The sequence below is a fragment of the Anarhichas minor genome, unplaced genomic scaffold (genome assembly GCF_050575085.1).
Source record: "Anarhichas minor isolate MPS153535 unplaced genomic scaffold, ASM5057508v1 ptg000043l, whole genome shotgun sequence".
Taxonomy (NCBI): domain Eukaryota; kingdom Metazoa; phylum Chordata; class Actinopteri; order Perciformes; family Anarhichadidae; genus Anarhichas; species Anarhichas minor.
Window position 1 is genome coordinate 4,290,767 of NW_027466489.1, and position 13,310 is coordinate 4,304,076.

General features: G+C 39.8%; 3 protein-coding genes across 5 annotated transcripts in view; 2 read left to right on the top strand and 1 right to left on the bottom strand.

Annotated features, from left to right (window-relative positions):
• Nucleotides 1-8,951, bottom strand: part of tex264b (testis expressed 264, ER-phagy receptor b) — a 31,373-nt gene extending 22,422 nt beyond the window's left edge. Inside the window, exons 1-2 of one of the 3 annotated variants that reach the window (XM_076110655.1) lie at nt 8,442-8,881; nt 1,942-2,163 (exon numbers count right to left, since the gene is read on the bottom strand). In XM_076110655.1, the coding sequence (XP_075966770.1) occupies nt 1,942-2,163; nt 8,442-8,690 (471 nt within the window). In that variant the 5' untranslated portion in view covers nt 8,691-8,881. Of the gene's footprint in view, nt 1-1,941; nt 2,164-8,441 lie in introns of all 3 variants that reach the window. The other 2 variants (XM_076110656.1, XM_076110657.1) reach the window with 2 other exon arrangements.
• A 172-nt stretch (nt 8,952-9,123) lies between these two features.
• On the top strand, nt 9,124-10,954 carry gpx1a (glutathione peroxidase 1a). The gene is made up of 2 exons (XM_076110658.1): nt 9,124-9,753; nt 10,313-10,954. Exons 1-2 carry the CDS (start codon nt 9,529-9,531, stop codon nt 10,661-10,663), a joined length of 576 nt encoding a protein of 191 aa, XP_075966773.1. The 5' UTR covers nt 9,124-9,528; the 3' UTR covers nt 10,664-10,954.
• A 470-nt stretch (nt 10,955-11,424) lies between these two features.
• On the top strand, nt 11,425-12,868 carry brk1 (BRICK1 subunit of SCAR/WAVE actin nucleating complex). The gene is made up of 3 exons (XM_076110411.1): nt 11,425-11,584; nt 12,186-12,268; nt 12,367-12,868. The coding sequence occupies exons 1-3, from the start codon at nt 11,467-11,469 to the stop codon at nt 12,391-12,393; spliced, it is 228 nt and encodes a 75-aa protein (XP_075966526.1). The 5' UTR covers nt 11,425-11,466; the 3' UTR covers nt 12,394-12,868.
• Nucleotides 12,869-13,310: the final 442 nt, after the last annotated feature.

The following is a 13,310-nucleotide window of genomic DNA, read 5'->3' on the forward strand; positions in this document are numbered from 1 at the left end:
AATCAAGTCTCCAGGAGCTTACACGGTATCGAATATTACAAGACGTCAGACCTACTTCATTTCACCATAACAACATCTTTCTTGAACTCATCCTCAAGATCGCACAGCTGTATTCAAATAACCACATGGCTTTCTTAAATAACAAAATACAACAACTCTGCAAAATGTGCTATGGAGTCAGAAAAGAAAGAGATAACGGTTGTAAATGTCCAACCTGAGATTTACACCAAAAGATGTCATGTTACATACATTGAAAGTGAAACTCATTTCCTGAGCCTCTAAACATAACCTCTGGATTTGGAATCAAATCTCTCTCTGGATTTCTTGACTGTGGATGAAATGTGCCGGCTAATAAATTCACATTATATCCAGGTATCCAGACAGAAAGATATATGTATATATATATATATATATATATATATATATATATATATATATATGTATCTATATATTCTGTCCTATTTTCCTGCCTTCTTCCGGAACAGGTCAGAGTGAGAGTTGCATATCAATAATAGCCGGAGGGGCGATTAACACATTTACTGTACACGCTCAGTTTATAGTTAAGTTGCAACCTCGAGCTAAAACTAAGGAAGTCTAACAAAACAGCCTGCAGCTAATTCTTCCTTCATGAATGTTATAAAGTTCAGTTATGTTGAAACTGTTTATGTGAGGAGTTGATGGAGTTGGGTTTGAAGGCCGTTCGTGTTGCTGTTGCATATTTATTCCACCCCAACTACACCGACCGGGTTTCTAAATATCAGAATCGACAGCATCCAAAACGACCATGACGTTGAATCAACCGCTCTCTAAAACATTTTCAAAAAAATGTTTTTGTTGAAAGTACGGTATATATTTCGAGGCTGTTGTACTAGACTGCATTAAAGACCATCAAACTGTAGTAGCTGTTATTCTTTCATCTGATTCAATAAGTATCTGTTTATCTTACAGATTTAATGGGAGGGCTCGTTAATTATAAAATGCAATAGTGCTTCCAATGATATGGAGGTGTTGATACAACACAATGAATGATATGTAGCGATACAATATTGCTGATGAAGGAGACTGGCGTCCACTTTAATTGGCTGTGTAAGCTGACCTCTCTGACAGGCTAAGTGTCACTGGAGCAGAGCCAGATTTAAACAGCGTCCGAGCAGATGGTAGAGGCAGCCAGTCAGGACGCACGGACACATTCCTCCAGCAGCAGCAGAGTGATTGAGACAACCTGTGGTGTTGCCACCTGCTTCAGCACACTGCATAATTAAACCACATCCGCAAAACCCTCGGCTCAACACAATGACTCACTTTCCCAGCATCCCTCAAGCGGCACTCGGCGAGATCATTCATCAGAAAGTGCTAAAAAGGAGCTCAAATTGTTCTCCTCCTTTGTCTTAAAGTTCCCTCCACGCCTCCGCCTCCTCTCCAGCAAACACCTCTTCCTGCCGCAATACCTAACAAACACCTCCCAGCCCTTCAGGCGATGTGAAAAAAAAAAGGATTTGACATGCTCAGCTACCTGAAAGCACACAGTATGATTCAGATGTACATGTGCCGATCACTGGGTTATATATTGATTTTTATTTTGCTACCGCCTGACGTAATCCCACCTTAGAGTTAGCAATGACTCATCCTATTATAAACACACACATTTCACATCTCACGTTTCCTTCCCTGCTGTCCGACCGCTAAAATAAGCATACAGGCAGTGGCTCATAATGGTTATTTATGCACCTGGCTCCTTTTCAAAAACATATTAAAATATTCCTTACTTAGTCATCTAAAAGTTTACTTTATTTCCTATTTTTTACAGTTAGCAATGGTCTTATTACATCATATTTTCCAGAATGGAGCATTTGCCTTTTCTTTGAATGAACACATCTGGTTATGGAAAAACAAAATTCAAGAGACTGTGATTGGTAGAAAAGAGTCCAAAAGGCATAATACCTTGATGTAGTGCTCTAGCCGTGGGTAAACTCTTCTTATTCCCAGGAGGAAAGAGCAAACCGTCCTGTGGGGGAACGAGGTAGTGACCACGTGCGTGACTTCGGGAAAGGAAAAGACTTTAAAGCCAGACGTCTCATAGCTCTTTAAAAGTTCCTCGTCTGCCTCGTTTTCTCCCTCGCTCAGAATACTGCCGACAGCGTAGCGACACTCTGGTCCCGGCACCTACAAACAAGGATCGAATGAAAACATAAATAAAGGTTGATAAGAGAGAAGATATAAACAAAATAGACTGAAAGATTTAGAATCGATCAGAAACGGTAAGACTGCTGTAGTCTTATCAGCAGTTGACCTTTCCCTATTTTCATCTTTATTGTGATTCTTACTGCAATAATTACACAGAGCCTCCAATATGACAACAACAACAGCAGCAGCTGTGACAGATTCATGTTTTCAAGCAAAAATTCTATTTCAGAACAACTCTTAATGTTTGCCAATGTTTTTGTGCCTGAACCGATTGCACGACTCACAACATCCTCTCTCCTCTTGCCAGTCAATCTCCCTGAGAAAAAAGGGGGGGAGAGACCTCTAAGATGTCATTTTACCTGCAGTAACGTCAACATTTCCAACGTCTCTGAAGACTGGTGAGTCATATTGTAAGATCATTTTGTGAGCAGTGCACAGCATACGTAAAAAATACAATGGGATGTAGATATCTTCTCTGATGTCAGCCAGGTGCCAAATGTAAGGAGATATTATTCTCATTAATCTGAGCTGTAATTGGACCATTTGGCAGCGCAGCAATTATTGCTCCTTCCTTTTATTCTGAGCACCCTGGCGCCCATTAAAAAAAGAAAAGGGAGACACTCTTTACAAATGAATACTCCTGGGACATCCAAGACTTTCTCCCCACTGCTGAGCTGAGCTGAGCCGAGCTCCGCTGAAGGCTCAGGTAATAAATGCGCTGGAATGCTCCAATTTGTCCATAAACCTATCAATGCTACGCTTCTAGCACAGCCCGTGTGTCTGAGAATGTCTATTTTCTCCTCTATTCCTCCGCACGCAAGGCCAGTCATGGGTAGAAGTGTGGTGTTCACCATGCACAGGCTAATTATTCACACTACAGCACATTCACAGTTTAAAACACACAGAAATACTGCCAGATGTGAGAAATATGCATTTGATCCAAGATGTGTTCTGTATCAGCAGATGAACAACAGACTATCTTATTTTGAGTATCGTCAATAATATAGTGAAGTAGACAACTTAAATATCGGCTACTAGACTGATTTTGTGGATTTGAATAACTCTGTGATGAATTCTGATCAACACAATCAGGTCTTAATCTGATTCTATAGTGCAATCAATAGCTTTACTCAGGGTCGACAAATAATCAATTAGCCAGGTTATTCGACTATCGAGTAGAATTGAGAGAACGGGTGAGATTACATTTCACTGGAATTGTATGATGATTGGTTTTAGGTTATTATCTAATATACCCAAACAGTCCGGCAGCTCCTCCGGACTGTTGAGGATTTGATGTTTTTCTCTTGTTTTATGTTATTGTAAACTGAATACATCTGTGTTATGGATTGTTGGACAAAACAAGACATTTGATGATGTTAACAAGGACTCTTAAAAAATATGATGGGCATTTTCCACTACTTTCTAACATTTTACAGACCAAACTATTCATGGATTAATTGGGAAAATGTTCTGCAAAAGAATCAATAATGAAAATAATCGTTGGTTGCAGCCCTATTTCAGGTTTCTTTTTGTCTATCGACTTCTAAGTTTCCATCTTTATTACCCGGTAGATAATCTTTAGTTCCAGTCAAACTGTGGGGAAATAAACACTACATTCAGTCCAACTTGAGGCCACTTTTCTGAGCTTATGTTACGTGCATTGTTTTCTCTTGCCAGTGGTGTAAGTTATAGATTTTTACTTTCATGAATTGGTATTGTTGTCACGCATGAAGCAGCAAACACACATACAACTCCAGGATGCACATGATATTTTAAAGATGACACCAAGCCTTGTTTATAAGCCTCGTACAATATAATGCTTTTGATGTTAAGTGGAGATATTTTCAATAAAGACTCACAGAAAAATATATGATCTCCATCAAATGTTCACAATCCCTAAATAAACATCTCAATAGTTACTCAAGTCAAAAGGAGAGTCAGGTTCTCAGTGGAGCAGGCCAAACTAAAATACAACGCATCAAACACCTAAAGGTAATATAGGGTACGGTAATATATATATATATATATACATATATATATATACACACATATATATATACACACAGTATATACAGTATAGATACAATTGTAAGTACTAAAAGTGCATTTGGGAGATTTTACACATGAGGATATTTTCGACACTTTGGATGTTTTGGGGGCTCACAGTGCGGAATCTGAGCCATGTGGATCTATTAATCATCACAGGGCTAGTCCAGATCAAAGAGCCAGCGCCAACAGCACACGCCTCTGTCCACAATCTTTGTTTTTGCTTCTCTGCACTCATCAAGACACAAGTGTGCTGTCTTTTGAGGTTTCTTCAAGACACTGACAGCACGTCTGAAGCAAAAAGTTTCCGAAATCCAACTGAAGGAACATTGGCTGTGTCTCAGTTGTGCATGCGGCTGAATTGACTTTGGTACTGTAACACAGTAAGAGAGGAAAACTATCTTCACCCGCATACAAAGCACCACACTCGCATTCAGAGAGGCTTACATTTGACTTTCTGAACGGGTAATTATCAAAGAGATTTTCCACTATTTCATCATTCACCGCAAAAAAGTCTAACGTTGAAACAGATACATATTTCCTGACCAGTCCCCTGCTTCAGCACACAAGCCCACAGCTTTCATCGTATCGTGACCCAAAACACGGGTCCCTGAGGACGGGCAGACGCATGTGTCACTTCCCCACCATTCCACTTGTCACACGGCTTTTTTATTTAGACAATCTATGTCTCAAGGACCGCAAAAACCCCTGACCCCGATCGCTTACTCGAAATATCAAGTTTGACAGAAAACTACACGGTCCACCCCTGTTGCCTCCCTCAGAGGGGGGGGGACAGAGCTGCCGGGTAGAGGTGAAGTGGGAGCAGTGGGTCAGGAACCCCCTCTGGCTTTGAAGCTGTGAAGAGGCTGGTGGTGGAGAGGTGTTTTCGTGAGTGGGGCCCAGAATATATCTGTTCGCCGTTTGAAGGGAACAGAGCTGCTCCAGCCCTGTATCCATGGCAACCGTCTGAAGACCGACTCGAGTCCTCGTTGAGGTCTTTTGTTTCTCCAGAGGAAGTGATTAAAGGAGGTACAAGTGAGAAAACCGAGGATGAGACTAGCCGCGCTGACACTTGTGCTCTGTCAGCTGCACTTTTTGAAAGTCCTTCTCACTGCAAATATGAATGGACAGAGTCTCACTATTTAGACAGCGAGGACCAGTCCTCTCTGGTTCTCCTGACGCCGGGACTGAATGGCATCGTGAGGCTCGGACGCTAATGAGCTGAGATCATTACGCCAATTACTTTAACTTAGATCAGGACTTGGCTGTGACTGTGCAGAGGAACTATAGGACCCATTGCTAGCTTAATTGCCAGCTTGGGGGGAAAAAAAGAAAAGAGGATGAGCATAACAAAAGTGTTTTGAAGCAGAGCTGAGGACCAGAGTTCACGACTAAACTCTGGTTACATTCCATCAGGTTGTCGTGCATCGGGTTTAGGTAGCGCCACTTAAGTCTACACTGCTGAAAGGCAGCTCTGAAAAAGGCAGACGTCATCATATTTCAGAGACAGACAATACAAATGTTAGAGTTGAGTGATGCTGACAAAGGTGATATCACAGCATAGTTGACGTTTGGTTCTGACTATTAGCGCTTCCTTCTACAATATTTCTACTAAAATACAAGTATGTAACATGGGAAGAAAGACGCACTAATAATGGCCAAGCAAGACGCTGAATGATCCTTCCACTTGCTAATTTGTAACTGTATGAATATACACTCAGTTGCCAGTTTATATAAGTAGGCAAAACTAATCTAAAAAACTAGTCAAGTGAAACTTTATTATCCCACCAAGGGAAATATGGTTGCAGCCAGGTATACAAACACTTTATAAAAACATAAATCACATAATGCAACAATCTGGACAAACGGTACAAACGTGAGATCCCTTCAAAAGAAGCCAGAACAGAGCCGAGAACAAACGTGAGACTGCAGGCAACTAATTACCGTGCTAACAAAACAAAACTTTGTATCTTTTTGTCCAATGAGCAGGAACTCTGTATCTACGGCCTGAAAGCTGAAATCAGTCCTATATGGTCTGGGCCTTCCTTGAGACCTGCCTATAGTAGAGGTCAGAAAGCCACTGCTGACTCACCCCAATATCTTTGGTGGCCACTTTGACACGGTGAGATTTAGGGTCCCAAACCAAGGGCACAATACAGGACAGAACAGACTCAATGAAACCTCTATAGAACAGAGTCACAATTGTAGTGCACATTAAAAGAGTGCGGACGTTGTTGGACCTTTTGTAGACATGTGTACCCATTTGGTTGAAAGCTCAACTTGTTGTCAAACACAGAAAAATACTTTTTCCACCAGGTCAATGTCATTCATGACCGAATGTCTAATACAACAGCCCTACAATAAATCCTCCCTTCATAAAGGTTTTAAAGCTCAGTTTATGTTGAAACTAATTCAGAGAGGAGTCCATTCAACTGTATGTTCATGTTGGAGGATGCAGTCTGTGGTGCCGGTAAATTGTACTGATGTTTTTATTATTTTGTCCACCCTATTTACATCAATAAGAGGAGGCTCAATAGCAGAAACACAACTCTGTATAATCATCTATGAAAACTATTATTATATTATTAATTAAATTATTATTTTGTTTTCTTTATTAACTGATTATTCAATATTCGAGATGTATTGATGATATGTAATCTCATTTATGTCCCGGCTCTCCGATGCATTCTCTCACGGAGGTCATTAACAGCCAGCTACACACAGTGTTCTACATCCTGCTGTAGTATTTTCCACAGATCCCCTTTGAACCTCCGGACCCTCCACACAGCACATCAAACTGTATTGCTCAACCATTTTAAGCTACTCCTTGTCTCATTCCTTCTCATTTTTGTTTGGGCAGAGCCTTTTGAAAACACAACTCAAGCTGGATTCTCTTAAGAAAGTGGGAACTAGCACTGCATGATTTCGGAGACCCCGGAGAGTGAGCAGGAATATGTAGCAGGAAAACAGATCCAGCTGATAATATTTCCTGCTGCTTATAGACACTGAGATTTTGGGGATGGATGGAGTTCACACAGGGAACGGTTCGGAATGTAGGAAAACATCTCACAGACAGATCCGACTTAGTAATTGTGTTTTTATCAGCATTGGTGTGACACTAGAAGAGACCGCAAGAGTTTCAGTCACATTCACTTAAGTCTTGTAAGCTTCCACATTTTGACGTGATTTTTTTTTTTATGAAAACGGAAATATTGTGAAAACCCCAAGCTAACAATGCAAGCTATAGTCAGAGGGTGAATCAAATACAACCCACCTGGAAAGTTGTTTTTTTGTAATATGTTTGATGATTAATAAATACACTATAACACTTCACAGCTGTAGACTCCCTAGTGGCTGATTTGCATTGTGGACCTCCAACATAAAACATATCACAAACATGACACCAGGCTGACTGAGACTCTCTCTCGATGAAGCTACTGATGACGAATTAACACAAGGATGTTTCTGAAAGAAGACCAGCAGACCAGCAGATAGACTCAACACATCTCATTCAGACTGTGAAATCAGCTCAATACACACATGTATTGATGTATGTACGTATGTGTATATACATATATATATATATATATATATGTATACATATACATATACAGACATATATATACACACATATACATATATATATACACACACATATGCATATATATATATATACACACACATATACACATATATATACACACACATATACACATATATACATATACACATATATACATATACACACATATATATATGCACATATACACACATATACACATGTATATACACATATACACACATTTATATATACGTATACATATATACACATATGTATATATACATATAGTTACATGTATATGTATATATGTAAATGTATATACTATCTGGAAAACACAACAATCTGTCAGTGCCAAAAGTCAATAAAGAAGGCAGACAAGATGTTATGACTACATGAAATGTAACTAAACGTATTATTCATTGGGGGAAATATGCATTTCACTTATAAATGAAATTATTTTAAACACCAACCGTTATCTTGTGAGAATTCACTTTTGATCGCTTCACTGGTTTTAAGAGAATGGCTTCATCGCCATCTAGCGGTCGACCAAACAACCTAGTTTACATCGTAAAATCCGCCTTATTTTCAAGCTAAAATATTGAGTGAAGTAAACATCTGTTCAAGCAAGTGGTGTTTAGTGAATATTTACCTTTTTAGGGTCATCATAAAACACTCCGATACATGAAAGCTTTGGTCCAATTCTGTGAGACTCCTTAAAAAGTTGGCCGCTCTGTTGGTATGGACCTTGTTTGTATTTGTAGACGAATGTGATCTTCTTTATGGGAGGAGAACCAGTCAGTACGGTTATGTCTGTGAGGAGTCCCGAGTACAAAACGTACCCAGCTAGAAGACTCATCAACAGGCTGATGGCCACACACAGACTGACCCAGTCCAGCATGATCGGAGCACCGTTGTTTAACTTATTCTGAACCCTTCACACAGTTGTTACAGTTGCCTCTGGCGTTAACAGGCTAACATTTTTTCAGGCAAGTATTTGGTCGTTGTCAGTTGAATAATTAGCTAAAAAGTACCCAACGATTACACATTGCGCGGTGCTTCCTGGAATGTACCATTCAGGCCGACCAAAGGGGGGGGGGGGTACTCTGTCACAAACAAACTTGTAAAACTCTTAAAGGAAAACATGTCCATGTCGAAATCCAAATTTTCAGAATCCAGATTGATACTGGTGCTGAATGAGTGTGCAGTTCGCATAGTGATGAATCGTTGATAAGTGCACACTTTTGTAACTCGGTCAACCACATTATTGTGACGCCCATTATGGACACTTTTTTTTCATGTTTGTCATTTTGAATGGAAGCTCAAATCAGTGAACTTTAGATGTGCAAAGCATCGGCTCTGCAAAGTGATCAGGAACTTATGTAGAAGGCTGGACACTGGTATAACTCGTTTGACATATTTAGCTGATAATTAATATGCATCATGGCAAGCTACTTCCTTGAATGACCTTGTGCGTCAGAGAAGAATTGCAATAATAGCACATGAGAACATTTATTTTGGGATTGAATATGATGGATATTGCACTAAAAAATGTAAGTTGGGGAGGTTACATTAATTTGAAATGGTCAAGCCTTGAGAATTGTTTGACATCTACGCCGCCCCATATGAGGGTTGGATTTGAAGGGAACTTGTTGACATTGAACCGCCTACAGTGATAATCCGAAAACCGTTTTTTCATTACTCTCCTTGTTTGTGTGATTCATCCGGAATTCGCGAGAATGGCCGGAAATGTGAGGAGATTTTACGACCTGACAGCTAAACTGCTGTTTGGAGAACGCTTCAGTTTCTCTGCACTGAAGGGTAAAGTTGTTCTCATTGAGAATGTGGCGTCTCTGTGAGGAACAACAACCAGGGACTATACCCAGATGAACGAGCTCCACAGACGGTACTCAACCGAGGGCCTCGTTATTCTGGGTGTGCCCTGTAATCAGTTTGGACATCAGGTAGGACCCGTGTGAATGATACTATTTACATATTTGAACTAGAACATAATCTGATGTGTCTTGCTCTAGGTTTATGTGTGCTTCTTGATCATCATAGGACAAAACAATCTGAAGGATGCCTGTGTTAAATGAGCCTACATGAGTCTTTTCAGTGTGCTTTAAGAAGTTGAACAGTTAAACAGTTTGTCCCTTAGGCAATATATATATATATATATATATGCCAACTACAGACTGGGAATAAACTGCAAGAAACAACCATCACAGCAAAATGTTAATGTATTTCTTCAACATTATATTATGTTATGTTATATAATTAATGTTATCTGAAAAAATTTGCAGTAGCGCACTGTGTCTAATAATTTATGACTTGATCAAAGGTTTTTTATGTAAAAATCAGAACCTGCAAAATGAGCAGTATCTGCAGCTGTCAGATAATCATTGTAAAAAGTACAGTAGTTCCTTCTGAAATGCAACAGTGGAGTAGAAGTATAAACTAGAAGCAACTGATTGCATACTGGCCATCTGTAATGTATTATGTGTGTCTGTCGTTTTATAACAGGAGAACTGCAAGAATGATGAAATCCTAAGGTCTCTGAAGTATGTCCGTCCAGGGAATGCCTTTGAACCCGAGTTCGAGCTCCTTGAGAAGGTGAATGTAAATGGAGAGGATGCCCACCCCTTGTTTGTATACCTGAAGGAAAAGCTTCCGTTCCCCTGTGATGATGCCATGGCTCTCATGACTGATCCAAAGTTCATCATTTGGAGTCCCGTCTGCAGGAATGATGTCTCCTGGAACTTTGAGAAGTTCCTGGTCGGTTCTGATGGGGAGCCCTACAAGCGCTACAGCAGAAATTTCCTCACTATTGACATTGAGGCAGATATTAAAGAGCTACTGAAGAGGGTCAAGTAACGCTGTGGGTGGCTGTAAGGGATATCAGTTATAACCAGCCCGGCCAACAAGTTTAATCAGTGGCCTTACTGTTTGTTTTGGGTATTTCATCATGTTTTTCCACCTTCACAAGTCAATTGCAACATTGTGACGCATCCAGTGCAGTACACTCTGGTTGTTCAGCCTATTTACTCAATGAAGATACTCTTGGAAACCTTTTTTGCGTGGGGAGTTTCTGATGAGCATGTAAAAGACTGACACTGCCTGACTGTATAACTCATGCATTGGGAGGAATAAACATGTAATGTCAAATTAAGTGCTACTGTCATTTATGTACACTGCATACATACACACACAATTCCAGTATTTTCAGTGAAGAAGATATTTATTTTGATGTAGTCTTTTAAAGTACTGCTTTCTATGTATATGCACTACTTGAAAGCCTATTTGTTGGTGAGAACAAAATCTGCATAGTTTTGACTGATGAAATCTTTGGCCGGTTTGATATTATAAATTTAAAGGAGTATAATTCTCACGTCCTGTAGGTGCAAAACAATTAAGTGGCAGCTGCAAGTCAGCTCATTCACCTGAACAGTTAACCTAGCTACGTAACGCTGGCGTACTATCGTTATGTATGCCACGTTACCTTATAGTGCATACATGTATGTAAATACAAAAAATATATATTTTAAATAAGTCTGTGGTTATAACTAATAGACTTAAATCACCAACAGCAGCACTCTGCTCGTCTGTGCTGTGCTTCCTGGTTGAACGCAGGGGGCTCTCCTTGACTGAACGCTACGCTGTACTACTACTCTTCCAACATGGCTGGCCAGGAAGATCCAGTGCAAAGAGAGATTCACCAAGATTGGGCGAATCGAGAATATATCGAAGTTATTACGAGCAGCATCAAAAAAATCGCCGACTTTCTTAACTCATTTGGTAAGCTTGTAACGAGCAGTCGAAGGAAATGATTACTTTTGCGCATAGCGTTACATTGTCTAGGTAGCTAACCTAGATCTAGCTAGCTAACCTAGATCTAGCTAGCTAGCTAGTTTAGCTAAGCTAGCTAGCTTAGCTGTTCTGCCGTTGCTAGCATTGATGTTGATGCTTTCAAATGGCCACTCCCAGTTAGCAGCTAGCAGTTAGCTTTATCGTTAGCTGTGAGCTTGTTATTGTTTCCTCGGGGAAGGATTGCAGTTTGGTGCCTTACATTTAGTTTCGCTTCTTGTTATCTTGTGTTCGTTGCCTAACAAGTGTCAAAAATCACAAGACTACTGGATTCAAGTGTTGAGACGGCTTGGTTGTCAGGCCACTGCAAACACTAGTCTGCTCGGCTGTCAGTAACGTATACCAGCAGCAGCAAAAACCCTTACATTTATTGATGATCTCTGATAAAGTGTAACTGGTATTCATTTATGTTCAATGTTGTCGAGTTAACGTGGTTGTTATTGTCATAATCGACAAGCTGCGGCTCTTGAAATGAAATGTCGTGACTGATGATGGTTTGCGTTACATGTTCTACATAATGTATCCTCCTCAGATATGTCGTGTCGATCACGCTTGGCCACCCTCAATGAGAAGCTGACGGCTTTGGAGAGGAGGATTGAATATATTGAGGCGAGAGTAAGTAAACTGCATTGTAATGTATACATCCCAATGCATTTTTCTATTTGAATATTTCAAAAATAGATAATATCCCATGATTATTTGTCTCGTTACAGGTGACGAAAGGAGAGACCTTGACTTAGAAATCATCATGGGAACTCACAGTATCCCAGAGCTACCTGTTCATCCCCCTCCCTGATTTTTGGAATAAGTGTGATGGATTCCACCCTCCTTTTTACGGGACCATGTGGACCATTTTTACATTTTATGGAGTTTTGTGTTGTTTCGCCTCATGACACTTTTGTATAGAAGATATGGTTCTGTCTTGGGTGTCAGTGACTCAAGAATCATCAATGTAAAAAAAATAAAAACGCTTCAAAAGTAATGTTTTGAAACAAAATTGCGGAGCTCAATTATGGATCGGTATCAGTGCAACTTTTGACATTCTGTGTTGTATGCATCGTCATTACCACTTTAGAGATTTATGAAAGGGGAACATCCTTGTGTGCCAACTTGAACAAAAAATTGTGTAGTCATCTTTATTGAGGACCTGCTTGTACAGTGAACTGTTTGGTGATGTTTCAGGATTTAAATACTGTAATAAATACTGAACTATTACCTTGTTGTGTGTTGTACTTATCTTAGTCAGATTCAACTTCATTGACTCGGTATGTTGACGCATTCAAGGGGTTTAATGCTCAGTAGCTCTCGATATGCTCAAACAGACTAGAAAAGTTAACAGGAAGATGGAAATATTGACAATGTATGGCTTAACAAAGAAACACACACAGTAGGTATTATGCTATTGTACAGGTAAGAGCTGGTCAGCAAACACTAAGATATTTGACAGTTCAAATTGTTATTGAACATACAGGATTGTGGGACAAAGTGCAAGATTCCAACGCACTGGCATGAATGCTGGAATGACAAATATTGGAAATAAATATAGTATGAACAGTAATTTAGTAGTGGGATAACCCAGTAAAATGGCCTAAATGTGAAGTAGTTGAACGTTTCCCTTAGGCAGCACTTTAAAAAAAACACCATACACATCGATCTA

What these genes read in the sequence shown, in the direction of transcription:
- brk1 (XM_076110411.1), top strand. Translation starts at nt 11,467, where the DNA reads ATGGCTGGCCAGGAAGATCCAGTGCAAAGAGAGATTCACCAAGATTGG. An exon ending in CGACTTTCTTAACTCATTTG is followed by an intron (nt 11,585 to 12,185) that starts GTAAGCTTGTAA and finishes TATCCTCCTCAG; the next exon opens with ATATGTCGTGTCGATCACGC. An exon ending in TTGAATATATTGAGGCGAGA is followed by an intron (nt 12,269 to 12,366) that starts GTAAGTAAACTG and finishes GTCTCGTTACAG; the next exon opens with GTGACGAAAGGAGAGACCTT.